The 16,874-nt window shown below is 65.1% G+C and overlaps 1 protein-coding gene across 4 annotated transcripts in view; it reads left to right on the top strand.

Moving 5' to 3' along the window:
* The first annotated feature begins 1,134 nt into the window (after nt 1-1,134).
* The window catches only part of CRYBG2 (crystallin beta-gamma domain containing 2), a 34,792-nt gene continuing 19,052 nt past the window's right edge, over nt 1,135-16,874 (top strand). The window contains exons 1-4 of one of the 4 annotated variants that reach the window (XM_075908534.1): nt 1,135-1,609; nt 3,052-4,196; nt 6,122-6,209; nt 10,403-11,451. In XM_075908534.1, the coding sequence (XP_075764649.1) occupies nt 3,955-4,196; nt 6,122-6,209; nt 10,403-11,451 (1,379 nt within the window). In that variant the 5' untranslated portion in view covers nt 1,135-1,609; nt 3,052-3,954. Of the gene's footprint in view, nt 4,197-6,121; nt 6,210-10,402; nt 11,452-16,874 lie in introns of all 4 variants that reach the window. The other 3 variants (XM_075908535.1, XM_075908533.1, XM_075908536.1) reach the window with 3 other exon arrangements.

Genomic DNA, 16,874 nt, shown 5'->3' with positions numbered 1-16,874 from the left:
CTAGTGGGGGCTGAAACCTGTTTTCCGTGGCCCCCTGTGAGGTGGGGGCGCCTCTGGCTCAGGCTCCCTGTGCTGTACGCAGGCTGTGCCACCCCCCGCCCCCAGCACGCCCAAGGCGGCTCTCACCGTCTTGTGGGGCGTGACTCTGCCTCCCCGACCCGCGGCCGGGCCGAGGGGCAGACGCCGTGTGCGGGGCTGGGCGCTCGGCCCCTCTGCCTGTCTCTGCAACAGGAAGAGCCGCCCCGCGCTCCCTTCTCAGAAATCCCCGTGCTTACCAGCAGGCCTGCTGACGAATCCCCTCCCGAGCGGGGTGGGCGGGCGGCTCCGCTGCCCCAGGGCCCCAACGGGGCCTTCCTGGAACTCACCCCAGGCCGCTGGCTCGGGGGCGAATTAACCCTTCAGGCCCCAGCGACCCCACAGCCCTCGGGGGACAGAGTCACGATGGGCCGGATCCGGCTCTTCTGAAACCAGCAGGGACTTGGATAGGAGCAAGATCCGGGCCGGGGTCCCCTCCTGTGGGGGGCAGAGCCTCTCCCTGAAGGTGCTGAGGACCCCTCAGATTCCCTTGGGCGCTGAAGGTGCTCAGTGCTCAGGGGAAGGTGGTCTCGTGGGGAAGCTGGAAGCCTCCGAGCTAGGCCATCTGGACCCAGCTCCTGGCTCTGCCACTGGCTTCCAGTGCCACTTTGGGCAAGTCACGGTGCTGCTCTGTGCCTCAGTGTCCCCATCTCTAAAAGGGGGGATAAGGAGGGGCAGAGAAGCCATTTCTTTACCCTGGGTGTAGCCAGGGGCTGGTCTAGAGGGATTAGACCCATTTCACTGCCCAGCCTGAGAGCCCCACCCCAGGTCAGGGCAGGGCAGGGAGTGGGGGGTGCAGGAGTCAGGCAGGGAGTGGGGGGTGCAGGGTTGGAGCAGCCCTTTGACCACAATGGGCTGTCCTCGCTCTGGCCCTTTAAGGGCTAAACCCAGCCCTGGGGGAGGGCTGGGGCTGGGGCTGTGGAGTGGCAGGTCGCAGCCAGGGAGGGCCCAGCAGGGGCTGGATAAATAAAGGGCAGGAAGAACCCGGCTGCCAGGGGAGCAGGAGGCCTCTTGAGGCAGGGCAGGCAGGCAAGGCAGGCAGGCAAGGCAGGCGGGCTGGGCTGGGCTGGCTCGCTCGCTCGCTCGCTCGCTCCCAGGCTGAGGCAGGCTCTCAAGGCCTGAGCAGCAGGGCAGAAGGCAGCGGGTCCGCCCCCCTGGCCAATGCCGAGTGGCCATGGCAGGTTGCAGTTTGCCTGGGGCAGGGGCTAGCTGGCGTCTGGCCATGGGTCACTGAGGCAGGGCGGCATAGGGGGTGGGGTCTCCCTGAGGGGGAGGACCCCGGAGTGTGGGGCCCTGCGGCAGGGTGGTGCCCACCGAGGAGGGTGCCGCAGTCCGGGAGGGACGTGGGGCCTAAGGTGAGGTGGCAGAGCCACTCCCACACAAACAGGGAACAGGCGCAACACCAGCCAGAAGGGGGCGCTCTGGTGCTGGACTGAGCTAATTCCCAAGTGGCCAGCAGGAGGCGCTGCAGCGAGTTGTGCCCTGTTGCTGTGTAATGGTGACACTGTTCCCCAGTAGGGGTGATGCTCACCAGGTAACTGTTTAACTGGTTACCCATTGACATGACCAGAGGGCAGGAGGTGGGGGTGCAGGAGTCAGGGAAGGAGTTGGGGGGCTGGGAGGTTTGGGGGTGCAGGGTCTGGGAAGAGCAGGATTCAGGTCAGGGCTCAGGTCTGGGGGGGCTGACTGGCTTCAGTCCCAGCTGCATCTTGGCTGGAGTCCTTGAGAGGGTGAGGCCAGCCCCACAGCTCCTTGGTGAATGTGGGGGCAGGGCTGCGTGTGCTGGCCCTGGGTGCTCCATGGGGGGAGGCAGGGCTGTGCTGGTCAACCCCAGCAGGGCTCCTGAGGGAGGGGGCTGTGGCAGGGAGTTAGGGTGAGGGGCAGCAGTATGGAGACCCTGGCCCCAGCTGGCCGCTCTTCCCGGCGTGGCCTCTGATCACCCTGCAGCAGAACTGTCCCTGCTCCCAGCCCCCTCCCTTTCCCTGGGACGGGAACCAGTCCCATTCCCGGCACGGCCCCTTGTCCTGGCACAACCACACCCGCTAGGAGAGGAGGAAGCTGCCTAGCAAATGTGCTGGCCCCAGTTCTTCCGTCTGGGGGCAGCTCTTGACCAGACTCTCTGGAAGGGGCAGGCCGGCCGTGAGTCCAGCCCGCGAGGGGAGGGCAAAGGAGAACTCGGAGCTGAGACGCGTCTCACCGGTGGCTTCCCGGGGCTGCAGAGCGCCTGACCCAAGGGCTCCGAGGAGGCTGAGCTGCCCTGGTGCTACTACAGGACCCCCTGCTCCGGGCAGGGGGCTCTCGCTGCTGGCACCCCTGCAGGGTGCTGTTGGCAGGGCCCCGTATGCAGAGGCCTCTGCTCAGGTGGGCGACTGCCCTGCCCAGCAGCTGGGCCAATGGCTCCTGTGCAGGGTGTCCCCAGGGGCCCCCAGGCCAGGGCCCACGGTAACAGCCCTGTAGCTGGTCCCTCCGCCTGGGCTCCCAGCAGGGGCGGAGCTATGGCAAAGGGGCGGAGCTTAGGGTGCAGGGGTGGGGCCCCAGGGAGTCGGGTGGTCTTCACCTGGCCCTGTTTGCTTTCACTGGCTGGGGCTCCCGTGTGGCTGGTCCCCCCATTTCTGAGAGGCAGTGGTTGGATCCAGGGGGTGATCTGCACAGAGCAGCAGCCTGCAGGGAGCCGTGGGGGGGGGGGGGGGGCTCGCAGGTGCCATGTGCGAAGGAGGTTTGGGCTGGATGTTCAGCCTGGGTGGGAGACCCCCGGGCGGCAGAGGCTGGAGCAGAGTCTGTGCTGAGCCAGCGCCCCAGGCTCCAGCTGTCGGGGGAGCTGCAGAGCCCCGGGCGGGGCTGTCCGGTCAGGAAGGATCCTCGGGGCTCTTTGCCCACGGGGGGGGGACATGGGCTCTCCAGCCCAGGAAGCGCACTCTGCAGCCGAAATCCCCCTCGGGCGCAGCAGGGACACTGGGTTCCTCTCCCCCTCCTAAGCTCGTGCGCCGTGCTCCTGCGTTTTGCTGAGCAGCGGCTGTGCTCCACCCCAGAGGTGGCTGCATTCCGCCGTCCATGAAGAGATCCGTGGATAAGGGCTTGGGGCTCTCTCAGGTAAGGATAGAGATGTACGTTATTTTGATCATCAACAGCCCCCCAGGGCCCTTCCCCAGACTGTGTCCAGGGCACGGCCCCCGTCGGGTGGAGTGTGGCGAGGCCGCACGCTGAGGATTTGTTATAAAGCTCTGCCGCTTCTGAAGAGAGCCACTCGTGGGAAGACAGGCCTGTGGAAGGAGAGCGGGGCTGGAAGCCGGAGCTGGAGCCCGGTGACTCTACGGGCCAGGGCAGTCCCCCGGGCCCAGGCTCAGTCCCACGCGCTGGCCTGCCGCCTCCGGATGCCCCAGCCGTCTCTCCGCTTGTTGTCTGAGTCGCTGCCTGGGGGAGACCTTCCCCCGGGCCCAGGCGCTGAGATCCGGCTTGTTTGTTCTCTAAGCAAACAGGCAGCAGGTCGGATCCTTCCCCGGAGCCACCGCGTCTCCAATCCCGGCCCCACACCTGGCACCTCAGCCCGGCCTGGCCAGGCGCTCTCCCCTGGGCGGTGCCACCGCACACCTGTCGGGGCTGCGGTCACGCTCATGTGACAGGGCTCGAGTGCCAACGCCAGGTAACAGCCCCGGTAACCAGGCCTGGGCCCCACAGGCCTCCCAGGGCTCCCAGCCTGGCACCTGTCAGCGCGGGCTGCCCGCCCCCTTCCCCGTGCCCCCCGGATTCTCCCAGGCGGGGCAGCCCCCCCGCCAGCTCCCGGCTGCGGAAAGGGGGGGCGAGGGGAGCTTGTCTCCCTGCCGGCTGGGGGCGTGAGGAGCGGGGCTCTCGGCTCGCCTCGCCTCTGGCCTCCGGCTGCTCATGCCTCTCCGGGCCCGGGGCCAGGCTGGCTCCCCCCGGCAGGACCCCGCCCCTGCCAGGAAAGGGGGCCTCCGGGGGCGGCTCGCCCAGCTCTTCTCCAGGAGCGAGAGCAGCCTGACGGAGCTGCAGGCGGCGGGCGGCAGGGACGGCCCCAGCGTGCCAGGAGTGGCAGCCCGGCAGGATGGGCAAGCGCAGGGCAGGAGGAAAGAGAAGAGGAGCCGGGCGCAGGGGTCCTGGGAGAGGTGAGCGCCCGGAGGGGCAGCGGGCGACGGGGCTGCACGCTGGGGGGGTCTGCCTATCAGTGCGGGGGGGGCTGGGCTCGCAGGCGAGTGGGACAGGCAGGCGCGGGGGGGGGGGCTGTGTTCCCAGATGCATGGAGTGGGCACGTCAGTCCACGGGCATGCGGTGTGCACACGTGTGTGCGTGTGCGAGGCCACGTGTGCGCTCAGCTGGGACCGTTCATCCTCCTTGCACGTGTCCCGTCCGGGCTGGGCTGAGCTGTGGCCACACGGCCGCCTGCCCTGCGCTGTGTCCGAGAGCGCTCGGAACGGCCCCGTGGTGGGACCTGGATTTTGTGCCCCGCCCACCATGCAGCCGGGGCCAATGGGAGCTGCAGGACTGTGCTGGGGCGGGGCAGTGTACAAAGCCTCCCCCCACCCTGGGCTTGCGGCTCTGAGTGGCGGGAGGGGGCGGGGCAGCCAGGGGGCCTGTCTGAGGGGCTGCTGGGCTGCTGGCTGGGAACTGCTTAAGGTGCCCCAGCCTGCACTGGGCGCCCCAGTCCTTTCTCCCTCCAACACTATCCCCTCCCCCTCGGCCCCCACCCAGGTCCCAGCCCGAACCCCAGCCCCCCCCCGTCCCCGCCCCAGGTCCCAGCCTGAACCCCAGCCCCCCCTCCCGCCCCCGCCCCAGGTCCCAGCCCGAACCCCAGCCCCCCCTCCCGCCCCCGCCCCAGGTCCCACCCGAACCCCAGCCCCCCCTCCTGCCCCCGCCCCAGGTCCCACCCGAACCCCAGCCCCCCCCTCCTGCCCCCGCCCCAGGTTCCAGCCCGAACCCCAGCCCCCCCTCCTGCCCCCGCCCCAGGCCCCACCCGAACCCCAGCCCCCCCTCCCGCCCCCGCCCCAGGTCCCAGCCCGAACCCCAGCCCCCCCTCCTGCCCCCGCCCCAGGTCCCACCCGAACCCCAGCCCCCCCCTCCTGCCCCCGCCCCAGGTTCCAGCCCGAACCCCAGCCCCCCCTCCTGCCCCCACCCCAGGCCCCACCCGAACCCCAGCCCCCCCTCCCGCCCCAGGTCCCAGCCCGAACCCCAGCCCCCCCTCCTGCCCCCGCCCCAGGTCCCAGCCCGAACCCCAGCCCCCCCTCGTGCCCCCGCCCCAGGTCCCAGCCCGAACCCCAGCCCCCACTCCTGCCCCCGCCCCAGGTCCCAGCCCGAACCCCAGCCCCCCCTCCTGCCCCCGCCCCAGGCCCCACCCGAACCCCAGCCCCCCCTCCTGCCCCCGCCCCAGGCCCCACCCGAACCCCAGCCCCCCCTCCTCTCCCCGCCCCAGGCCCCACTCGAACCCCAGCCCCCCCTCCTGCCCCCGCCCCAGGCCCCACCCAAACCCCAGCCCCCCCCTCCTGCCCCCGCCTCAGGCCCCACCCGAACCCCAGCCCCCCCTCCTGCCCCCGCCTCAGGCCCCACCCGAACCCCAGCCCCCCCTCCTGCCCCCGCCTCAGGCCCCACCTGAACCCCAGCCCCCCCTCCTGCCCCCGCCCTAGGCCCCACCTGAACCCCAGCCCCCCCCTCCTGCCCCCGCCCCAGGTCCCGGCCTGAACCCCAGCCCCCCCTCCTGCCCCCGCCCTAGGCCCCACCTGAACCCCAGCCCCCCTCCTGCCCCCGCCCCAGGTCACAACCCAAACTCCGGCCCACCCTCCTGCCCCCCTGCCCCTGCGCGAGGCCCTGGAGCACTTACCAGATCCGTGGCGTGGCCCCCGTCAGATCTGAAGGCCGCCCCGTCCCTCGGCCGCGCCCTGGGGCTGAATTCTTGCCCCGGCTCCTTGTGTGAACACCCGGAAGACCCTTGTCCGGAGGGGGCTGAGCCAGGCCGTTTGGATTCCCGGTTTCTCCAGGGCCCGGCTCAGGGCCCGGCGCTCGCACCCACGTGTCCCCTGGGCTTTGTGCTTGGCTCCAGGATGGCCGAGGAGGACGAGGCCCCGGCCGGGGGAAGTCGCAGCGTGGAGCCCCCCCGCCCCAGCCGGCCCCAGAAGTCCTGGCGGAAGGTGAGGCCTCCCTGGCATGCTGGGGTGTCTGGCCGGGGCGGGGGGGAAGGGCCTAGCTCCGCTCCCGGGGCAGAAGGAACTGCGGAGGGGTCTGTGCGCTCCCCGTGCAGAGCAGGGGGTGGGCTGCGGCAGCACGGTCGTCCCTTTGCTCTCTGACACCGAGGCCTGCCTCGATTCTCCGCCTGGGGCTGCTCCACGCCTTGTGCTGCTGGCAGCAGGGAGCCCCCCAGGCCCGGGGCCTCTCAGAGCGCAAGGTCATGGCCAGTCTGCTCTACTGCCCCCGGCTGAGGCTGGCCCTGCTCTGGCGTACGTCAGGGTTAAGGAGACAGGCTCTCCTGCTGGACGGCAGTGTGGTCTAGTGGTTAAAGAGGGGATCTGGGTGTTCTTCCTGGTTCTCACCTGCTCGGTGATTACGAAGAAGTTGCCGAATCAATGTGTGCCTCAGTTTCCCCACCTGTCAATAATAAGTGACATCCCCATGGGACAGGACCCTGCTTTTAGAACTGCAGCCTCCCATGCCTCTCCCGTCACAGCCCCCCTCCGTCCAGGGGTTGGAGTATCCCAGAGGCTTAGGTGGCTGCTTTCCAGCAGGGCTGGGTGGGCGAGGGTCAGTGCCGGGCGCAGGGGTGCTTGTGGGTATGGGGCAACAGATGCTCCAGGCTCTCAGAGTGCATCACAAAGGTGAATGTGGGATGTCCCGGGCCTTACCCCAGGGAGGTGGGGCAGTCCTATTATCCCGGTTACCGGTGGGGAAACTGAGGCACGGGAGCAAACTGGTGACACCAGGCAGGGGAGAATCAGGGCCAGCGTCAGGAAAGAGCCCAGCAGCCAGGCTCCCCAGCCAGCCCTCACCCTAGTGACCAGGCCAGCCTGGGCATTTCCCTTGTGTTGCTCTCCTGCTTTCTTACACCCCCCCCTTGCTTCCGGCCTCCCCTCCCCCCGCTGATCTCAGAAGCTGCAGGCTCTGGGCCATTCCCACGGGGCGAGGGCGCCCTCTTCTGGGAGCTTGGCCACCCTGCATGACAATACCTGCAGCGCCTCGGGGTCTCACGGGTACATCCGTCTGCGCTCGACCCTGCCGGCATTTGAAAGCCGCAAACCGGGAGATCAGGGGAGAAATCCATGGGCCCCTCGCTACACCCCCTGGAAAGCCATAGGCTGCCCCAGCTTGGTGGAGGGACGAGCGCTGGTACCTGGAGAACGCTTAGGTGCATCTGTCTCCTCCTGCCCTCTGTGTGTCTCTCTCCCTCTGTCTCTCACCTGCCCTCTGTGTGTCTCTCTCCCTCTGTCTCTCACCTGCCCTCTGTGTGTCTCTCTCCCTCTGTCTCTTCCCCTGCCCTCTGTGTGTCTCTCTCCCTCTGTCTCTCACCTGCCCTCTGTGTGTCTCTCTCCCTCTGTCTCTCACCTGCCCTCTGTGTGTCTCTCTCCCTCTGTCTCTCACCTGCCCTCTGTGTGTCTCTCTCCCTCTGTCTCTCACCTGCCCTCTGTGTGTCTCTCTCCCTCTGTCTCTCACCTGCCCTCTGTGTGTCTCTCTCCCTCTGTCTCTCACCTGCCCTCGGTGTGTCTCTCTCCCTCTGTCTCTCACCTGCCTGCCTGCCGCCCATCATGGTGAGAGTATCGGCACCTCGCTTGGTGCTGTGGCAGGACCTGAGCATGTGTCCACAGTGTGGCATTGGTGCAAAAAGAGCAACCAGGAATCTGGGTGCATTAGCAGGAGCGTTGTGAGCGAGAAACAAGAAGCCCTTCTGCTCTACTCTGTGCTAATTAGGCCTCAGCTGGAGTCTTGTGTCCAGTTCTGGGCTCCACATTTCAGGAAAGATGTGGAGACACTGGGGAGGGTCCAGAGAAGAGCAGCAAGAATGAGGAAAGGTCGAGAGAACAGGAGCTAGGAGGGGAGGCTGAAGGAACTGGGCTTGTTCCGTTTGGAAAGGAGAAGACTGAGGGGGCATGAGAGCACTTTTCAAGTATCTAAAAGGGTGTCACAGGGAGGAAAACTTGTTCTCCTGGGCCTCTGAGGACAGGACAGGAGCAAGGGGCTTAAACTGCAGCCAGGGAGGTTTAGATTAGACATTAGGAAAAACTTCCTGCCTGGCCGGGTGGTGAGACACTGGAATGAGTTGCCTGGGGGGTTGTGGAGTCTCCATCCCTGGAGATAGTGAAGAGCAGGTTGGACAGACGCCTGCCAGGGATGGTCTAGATGGTGCTGGGTCCTGCCGTGAGGGCCGGGGCCGGGACTTGCTGGCCTCTGGCGGTCGCTCCTGGCTCTAGTGCTCTCTGCTTCTGTGCGCGAGCCGGGCTGTGCTCTGCCGGGACATGGATTTTTCACTGGCCCCCTCATTCTCCTCCACGGTCCTTCGGTGGGGTTGGCGAGGCCAGGGCAAGCCGCTGAGCAGGAGCGAGGGGGGGGCCTGAGCCGGTTTGGAGCGCCGTTAGAGCAGAGCCAATATTGGTAATTGCGCGTATCCACGAATCACGTCCCCTCCCCGCACTCATGAGCTGGCGCCAACCCTCCTGCGCGTCTCAGAGCCGCTGACCGGCGGGTTCTTTGCGTCCAAGCTCGCGGGCGTGTGTGGGGTCCCGCGGGCTGGGAACGCACTTCCGTCTGGATGGACGCCAGAGCCTGGTGTGAAAACCACCCACCAGCACCAGCTTTGGGGTCCAGGTGGTCCCCGGAGCCTGGCCTGGGGCCGAGGCCTCGGCTAGACACCGCCCCTCCCCCCGGGCGCCTGCCCGTCTCGCTCCTGCTCCCCGCAGCCCTCCCAGCAGGGCTCTGCGACTCCAGAGAGGAATTTGCTCCGGGGCGGGCGGGTTAGGAACAGAAGAGCGGCCGGGCTGGCTCAGCCCAAAGGCCCATCTCGCCCAGCGGCCTGGCTGCCCACAGCGGGAGGGAACCATCCAGTGAGCCCTCCCTGTCGCCCCTTCCCAGCCTCCGACAGACAAGAGGCCCGGGACAGCCTGGCGCAGCCACCGACGGACCCAGCCTCCGTCACCTCACCTAGCTCTTTCCGGAGCCCCTGAAAGGCCTGGGCTTCACAGCCTCCTCTGGCCTCCCACCTGGGTCCCCCGACCCCCGCAGGGGCTCCGCCGGGCCGGCTCCTTCCTCAGGCGTGGGCGCGGAGCTTGTGCGGAGCCTGGCTGGAGCCAATCAGCCCTGGGAGCTCCGAGGAATGTGCCAGGGCAGAGAGAAACCGGCCCCCGGCCCAGCTCCGGGCGGCGTGAGTCACTGCGGCGCTGGAGCCGCCCAGCGGGTGGGGCAGGGAGCCTGGGAAAGTGGCAGGGCTAATCTCCCCGGGCGGGCAGGGTGGGGACCTGTGCGCTCCGCTGGCCTGTGGCTGAGCGCCGGCGCCTTGCCCTGCGGGGAGCCGGAGCCAGGCTCTAGCCGGCTCAGCCGGTGCCAGGGGAGCCGCTGCTGCTCCAGGGCAGGGCCAGTGGGGCTCAGGCAGGGCTGCTGCCTGCACGTCCCCGCAGAGCGGCCCGATGCCAGGGGCAAGGGCCACCTCCCTCCCATCTGCCGCCAGGAGCCACAGGCCAGCTGGGATTCCTCGGCCAGCCACAGAGCCTGGGCCTGGCTGAGTCAGAGGTTGGGGCTTCCCGGGGGGGGGGGGGGGGGGCTCCTTCCACCACTAGGAGCTGGCACAGCCTGGAGGTGGGGGCAGGGCCAGGAGCCCCAGACTTAGCCCGGAGGTGGGGGCGGGGCCAGGAGCCCTAGGTCTGCCCTGGGGGGCAGCAGGGCCAGGAGCTCCGTACCTAGCGGGGGAGGGGAGCGGCAGGGCCAGGCCTTCGTGAGTGACAGAAGCGCGCGGGTCTCCCTGCGTGTGGGGTTCCCCCCCTCCCCAGCAACTGGGAGAGGGCGTTCCTCTCGTGCGGGGGTGGGGAACCTTTTCCAGGCCAGGGGCCACAGACCCCCCCGAAAAATCGCACACAAGTGAGAGGCAAAGGGAAACCCCCCCCCCCCCGCTTTCCCCTCCCACACCCGAGCCCGGGGCGCTGGATCCGGGCAAGCCGGGGGCCTGAGGTCCCCACCCCTGGAATCAGGCCCTCCCCCCGGCCAGCCGTGTGCAAGGACCCTGCCCCCTGAGCCATGGCGGGTCTGGCCGAGGTGCCGCTGTGTGGGGGGGCGCTCCCGCGGCCGCTTCCTCCCCTCCCCCCGCCTGCCCAGGCGCCCTCTCATGGCTCCCTCCTTCCCCCCACAGCCGCACGCCCTCAGCTACTCGGAGTCCGACCTGCGGCCCTTTGGGGCCCTGCCCTGGCGGAGGCGGCTGAGCAGCCCTCTGGGGGGCTCGGGCACCGGCGCTGGGGCCTCCCTGGGGCAGCTCGGGCCGTGCGGGCGGCTGCAGAGACCAGCGGTCGGCAGTGCTTTGGACATGGCAGGCCAGCTCGACCTGAGCTCCGCCGGGAACCTGGCCGGAGAGCAGGAGACGCCGGAGCCGTCGGTTCGGCCCCTGGCCATGGGGAGCTCGAGGCCAGCCGCCCCCAGCCAGGCAGAAATCGCCTCCTTTGGCTTGCGGCTGGACAGAGACGCTGGGCGCTCCGGGGGAGAGTCCGTCTCCATCAGCAGCCCCGCCAGGCCGGGGGAAGAGGGCACGTTTCCAGCTGCCCCAGAGGACCCCGGCAGAGCCCCGGAGGCTCTGGCAGAGTGGGCCGAAAGCCTGTTCCAAGAGTATTTCCCCGCAGGGCCCTTCCGCCCCAAGGCAGCAGGACAGCCAGGTGCCGGGAGCCACGGGGAATCCGCCGCTGACCTGGTGGGCAGTGGGAGCCGCGGGATGGAGGAGCCTAAGCCAGGCCGGGAGAGCCCTATTCCGGGACAACCTCTGGACACAGGCCGCCAGGTGGAATCGGCTCCTGCCAGGACGCCCGCGAAGATCCGCTGGGAGGTGGTGCTGACGCTGCGCCAGGAGGCGGGTGTGGCGAGCGGGCCCGGGCCGGGATCCCACGGAGCCGCCAAACCCGCCAGGGAGGCAGGCGTTTCTCTGGGGACTGCTGACTCGCAGGGAAGGGCTGAGCCGTGTCCCGGAGAACCGGCCCGACCGGCTCCCCAGCTGGCAGCGCACCAGGAATTCCAGCCCTGCACGCTGCAAGGGGGGGGCAGCACGGGGGTGAGCGGGCAGGTCCGCCCCGTCACGGGGCCCCAGGTGACAGCTCGGCACGGCCCTGGGCAGAGACGGGGCTGGCAGGAGCCGCGCCTGCCCCGCTCCAGGGAGCTCTCCGCAGCCGAGGGGCGAGCAGGAACGCCAGCCAGCAGGTACGCGCGGAAACGGGTTTCCGAAGGAACGCGCGGCAGGTGCGCTGGCCGGGCCAGCCCAGGCCGGTTGGCAAGGACCGGGGGGAGGTACGTCCCAGCACAGAGCGGGGCCAGAGCCCCTCTGATCCCCACCTGGGCCGTGGCAGAGCTGGCCTGTTCCTGGAGGGCCTGGGGCCCACAGGCGCCTGAGGAGGGTGGAGGGCTCAGCCCAGATCCAAGCCAGGGTCAGGGGCCCGGTCTTGCATAAATCCTGGCTGGGAGGCGGTGGCCGGATCTGGGGTCTCAGCCCCAAAAAGGCAGGGCCAGAGACCGCTCCCAGGGGGTCAATGTCCACCTGCCACGTGGGCCCCGGGGCCAACCCCTTCAGCTGGGTTCCCTCCTGTCCCAGGCTGCTCTGCTGGGGGCTTTGCCCAAGCTCGGAAGGCCCCCCCCCCCCGGGGTGCTGGAGGCGGTTGAGGTCCTGCCGCAGGAGGGGTCAGTCCAGAGGTCGGTTTGGGCCGTTTTACACATTGTGCCTGGGATGGGATCGAGCCGCGCTCCTGCCCGGCGGGGTGGGTGGGGGCATCAGAGCCAGCTATGGAGATGCTGAGCCCCGCCCCCAGGGCAGCAAGCCACACCCCCCAGGCAGGTGATGCCTCTCTAGAGAGGCTAGGGAAAAGCCCCCAGCTGCTGCAGACAGGGGTTCCATTGTGGGGAGCCAGGCCGCACCTGCGGGCGCTGCAGGAAACATGGCCCGGGGGTGCCAGCAGAGGCAAAGCCCAAGGGGGCGGAGGGCTCCTCTTCGCCGTCACTTCTGGAAGTGGTGGCTGGGACGTGTTTCTGGCGGCTGCCCGTCCACGGCCTGAGCCATTTGCCATTTTGTTTCCCATCACCTCGGGTGCGTCTGGCCTACACGGCTCTGTCGACGGAGCCATGGAAAGTAGTTTAGTCGATACAGTCAATGAAGCGGGGATTTACATAATCCCTGCTTCATTAAAATAAAAATGGCCACCGCGCTGTGCCGACAATCAGCTGATCCGGCCCAGCGCGGCACTCTAGACACGGCGCAGTCGACAAGGGAAGCCTTTGTCGACCGCTCCGGTATGAGGTTACCAGAGCGGTCGACAAAAGGCTTCCATTGTCGACCGTGCCACGTCTAGACTGCCACGCTGGGCCGGATCAGCTGATTGTCGGCACAGCGTGGTGGCCATTTTTATTTTAATGAAGCAGGGATTATGTAAATCCCCGCTTCATTGACTGTGTCGACTAAACTACTTTCCATGGCTCCGTCGACGGAGCCGTGTAGTCTAGACACACCCCTAGTTTTGTGAGATCCTCTTGAAGTTCTTCAGTCTATTTTGGTCTTAACTATCTTGAGCAGTTTGGAATCAGCTGCAAATGTTGCCACCTCCCTGTTTTTCCCTTTCTCCAGATCATTTATAAATAAATTGAATAGGATGGGTCCCAGGACGGACCTTTGGAGGACCCCACTAGTTACCTCTCCTTTCTGAGAACTGACCATTTATTCCTACCCTTTGTTTCCTGTCTTTTAACCAGTTACTGATCCATGAAAGGACCTTCCCTCTTATCCCATGATAACTTACTTTACTTAAGAGCCTTTGGTGAGGGACTTTGTTGAAGGCTTTCTGGAAATCTAAGTACCCCACATCCACTGGATCCCCCTTGTCTGCATGTTTGTTGACCCTCTCAAAGAATTCTAGCAGATTAGTGAGGCAGGATTTCCCTTTACAGAAACCATGGTGACTTTTCCCCACAAATTATGTTCATCCATGTGTTGTCAATTTGATTCTTTACTATAGTTTCAATTAATTTGCCTGGCACTGATGTTAGACTCACCGGTCTGTAATTGCCAGGATCACCTCTGAAGCCCTTTATAAATATTGGTGTCACGTTAGCCATCTTCTGGTCTTTAGGTATGGAAGCTTTTTTAAAGGCTAGGTTACAAATCACAGGTAAGAGTTCCCCAATTTCCCATTTGAGTTCTTTCAAGGCCATCTGGTCCGGGTGACTTGTTACTGGTAAGTGTATCAGTTTGTTTCAAAACCTCCTCAGTCTGGGACAATTCCTCAGATCTGTCACCCAAAAAGAATGTCTCGGGGTTGGGAATCAGCCATGAAGACCAAAGCAAAGAAGTCATTTCGTTTTCCCTCAATGGTCTTATCTTCGAATGCTGCTTTAGCATCTCAGTCGTCCAAGGGCCCCACTGGTTGTTTAGCAGCCTCCTGCTTCTGCTGTACTTAAAAAACAATTTGCTATTACTTTGAGTTTGGGGCTAGCTGCTCTTCAAGCTCCTTTCTGGCCTTCTTAGCTATATTCTTCCACTTCACTTGACCGAGTTCATGCCCCTTTCTGTTTCGCTCACTCGGATTTAACTGGCACATTTTAAACGATGCCTTTTTATCTCGCCCTGCTTCCTTCACTTGGTGACGTTTGGGGGTCTCTTTCTGTGGTTTTCATTTGTGTGTTTTACATTTCAGTTGGGCCTCTGTTCCAGTGTCTTTGAAAGTTTCCTTGCAGCTCGCAGGGATTTCACTTTTGGCCTGGAACCTATTCGTGTCTGTCACTAACCTCTTCTTTTTGTGCAGTTCCTCTTTCTGAAATTCAGTGCCCCGTGCTGGGCTGCAGGGCTGCTTTGCCCACCACGGGGATGTTACATTTTACTGTAGTATGGTCACTGTTCCCAAGCGGTTCAGCTCTATCCACCTCTTGGCCCAGAGCCCGCGCTCCACTTAGGACTAAATCAAGACTTGCCTCCCCCTCGTGGGTTCCAGAACCGGCTGCTCCGAGAAGCCGTTCTTGTGTTACGGGAACAAGTGAAGAACTTTTCCTTATTCACTTTCTCCACGGCCGCCATGGATTTGATTGGCCTCTAGCCTGGCCCTGAGGTGTCTCCTCTTTTCTAAGCGGACGCGTCCCAGCCTTTCAGCTTGGAGGGTGGTGCTGAGTCGCTGACCACGGATGTGCTGGAAACCCTTCCCACTGGGGGAGGGGGGCTGCCCCCGCTCCAGCCCCCATGTGTGTCTGTAGGGAGCATGGTCTCTGCCATGCAAAGGGCCCCACAGTGGGACCGGCGGGGGGGGGAGGGCTGCGTCCCAAAGGAGGGCAGGCCAGGCTTGACCGGCAGGCGGGGAGAGGGAACTGTCTGTGGCCGCTGCAGCTCCCTGGGTCTCCAGGAGCAGTGCAGAGGCTGGGAGCCACGTCCGCCCTAGCCTGGGAGCCGCCTGCAGTGCAGGGAGAGTCACCGGCTTAACCTGCCTCTCTGCTCGTCCTTTGCCAGCGCGCATCAGCTCCATTGGTGCGATTGCTTGGCCCCAGGGCAAACCAGGCAATCGGCGCCCCCCTCCAAACCCCGCAATGATATCGCGCCACCACTTGGTGCCCCATTTAACTTGGCACCCTAGGGAACCGCCTAGTTCGCCTAGATGGACGGGCCACCCCTCCCCCAGGCACCCACCCTGCCAGACACTGGGCGAGCAGAGCGCCCGCTCTGCCTGGGCCCGGGGAGATGGGCGCGCCAGCAGCACGGAGCTGGCTCTGGCCCATTCGGACTCGCGCTGGCCGCAAGCAGTTTCCTGGGGTCACGGTACAAAGACTGCAGGACTCCAGAGCCGGGGGTCCCCAGGAGCAGGGACGCTGTGGGACTTTTCACACGTCCAGTGCCTCCTCCGTGGGGGCTGGAAACGCCGACCCCCTGTACCCGTCTGTGCCAGCCAGCCCGTCCGCTTGCGTCTTTCAGAGCTCACTCGCCCTTGTGGGGGTGCCCTGCTTCGGGTCCCCGGTGCCCGGCGTGAGTGGGGGTATGTCTACACTACAAAGTTAGTTCGAACTAACGGACGTTAGTTCGAACTAACTTTAATAGGTGCTACACTAGCGCTCCGCTAGTTCGAATTTGAATCGAACTAGCGGAGCGCTTAGTTCGAACTAGGTAAACCTCATTTTACGAGGACTAACGCCTAGTTCGAACTAGCTAGTTCGAACTAAGGGCTGTGTAGCCCTTTAGTTCGAACTAGTGGGAGGCTAGCCCTCCCCAGGTTTCCCTGGTGGCCACTCTGGCCAACACCAGGGAAACTCTATGCCCCCCTCCCGGCCCCGGACGCCTTAAAGGGGCACGGGCTGGCTACGGTGCCCGTGCCAGGTGCAAGCCTGCCAGCACCCAGCTAGCAGACCCTGCACCTGGCACGGCACAGAGCCACCCACCCGATGCCCCCCAGCCCACCCCCTCTTGCCGGGACCAGGCTGGCGGCTCCCGGGAGTTTGCCCTGGACCGCAAGAGGCGGGCACCTTCCTGGGCTAGTGCGGACATCGTGGACCTCGTCCACGATCTCCGCACTAGGCACAGGAAAGTGGCCGTCTAGGGCAGGAGAGCTGCCAGCCTGGCCACCCAGGACCAGGTGTGCATGAAAATCAAGGGGGTCCACTGAGACCCCCGACACTGAGCCCTGAGCTTACAATGGCCGTCCTGGGTCAGACCAAAGGTCCATCTAGCCCAGTAGCCTGTCTGCCAACAGCGGCCAACCCTAGGGACCCTGGAGGGGATGGACCGAAGACAATGACCAAGCCATTTGTCTCGTGCCATCCCTCTCCAGCCTTCCACAAACTTTGGGCAGGGACACCACTCCTACCCTCTGGCTAATAGGACTCCATGGCCCCAACCTCCATGACTTTATCTCACTTCCCTTTAAACTCTGTTCTAGTTCTAGCCTTCACAGCCTCCTGCAGCAAGGAGTTCCACAGGTTAACTATTTGCTTTGTCAAGAAGAACAACTTTCTCTTACTAGTTTCAAGCCTGCTACCCATTCCTTTCCTTTGGTGTCCTCTAGTCCTTCTTTATGGGAACTCAGGAAGAACTTTTATGAATGCACCCTCTCCACCCAACCCCTTCTTTTAGAGACCTCTATCCTGTCCCCTCTCCGTCTCCTCTTTTCTAAGCTGAACAGTCCCAGTCTCTGTAGCCTTTCTTCATCTGGGACCTGTTCCCAACCCCTGATCATGTTAGTTGCCCTCCCCTCTCCCAGCCTTTCTCTTCCCCTCTCCCACCTCCTTTTCCCAGTCCCCCCCAGTTTTGTTCAATAAAGACAGAGTCAATGTTGGAAGAAACGTTATCTTTATTTTGTACATCAATAAGAAGGGGGGCTAGGGAAGGGTAAGTGGAGGGAGGAATGGGGTACGAGCCCCCGATGGGGAGGACTGGGCTGGCTCTGCGGGCTTCTGGGGGTGGAAGCTCTCCTGCAGCCCCCCAATTACTCCCTCTCCCCAGATGGCAGCCTGCGGCAAGTGCAGCCGGGCTGATGGCCGAGTGGTGTGATGTGCCCAGTGTGGGCACTCAGGGCACTCCAAGCCAGAACTTCTTTGCAAGCGGGGCACCCCTTAGAACTGTGTGTCCGGGGTGGGGGTCGGGACCCTTTAAGCGCAGCCCTCGGCTA

This window comes from Pelodiscus sinensis, chromosome 25, assembly GCF_049634645.1.
Source record: "Pelodiscus sinensis isolate JC-2024 chromosome 25, ASM4963464v1, whole genome shotgun sequence".
NCBI lineage: Eukaryota > Metazoa > Chordata > Testudines > Trionychidae > Pelodiscus > Pelodiscus sinensis.
Note: the sequence above shows the minus strand (reverse complement) of the source record. Positions and strands in the feature narration are given on the sequence as shown.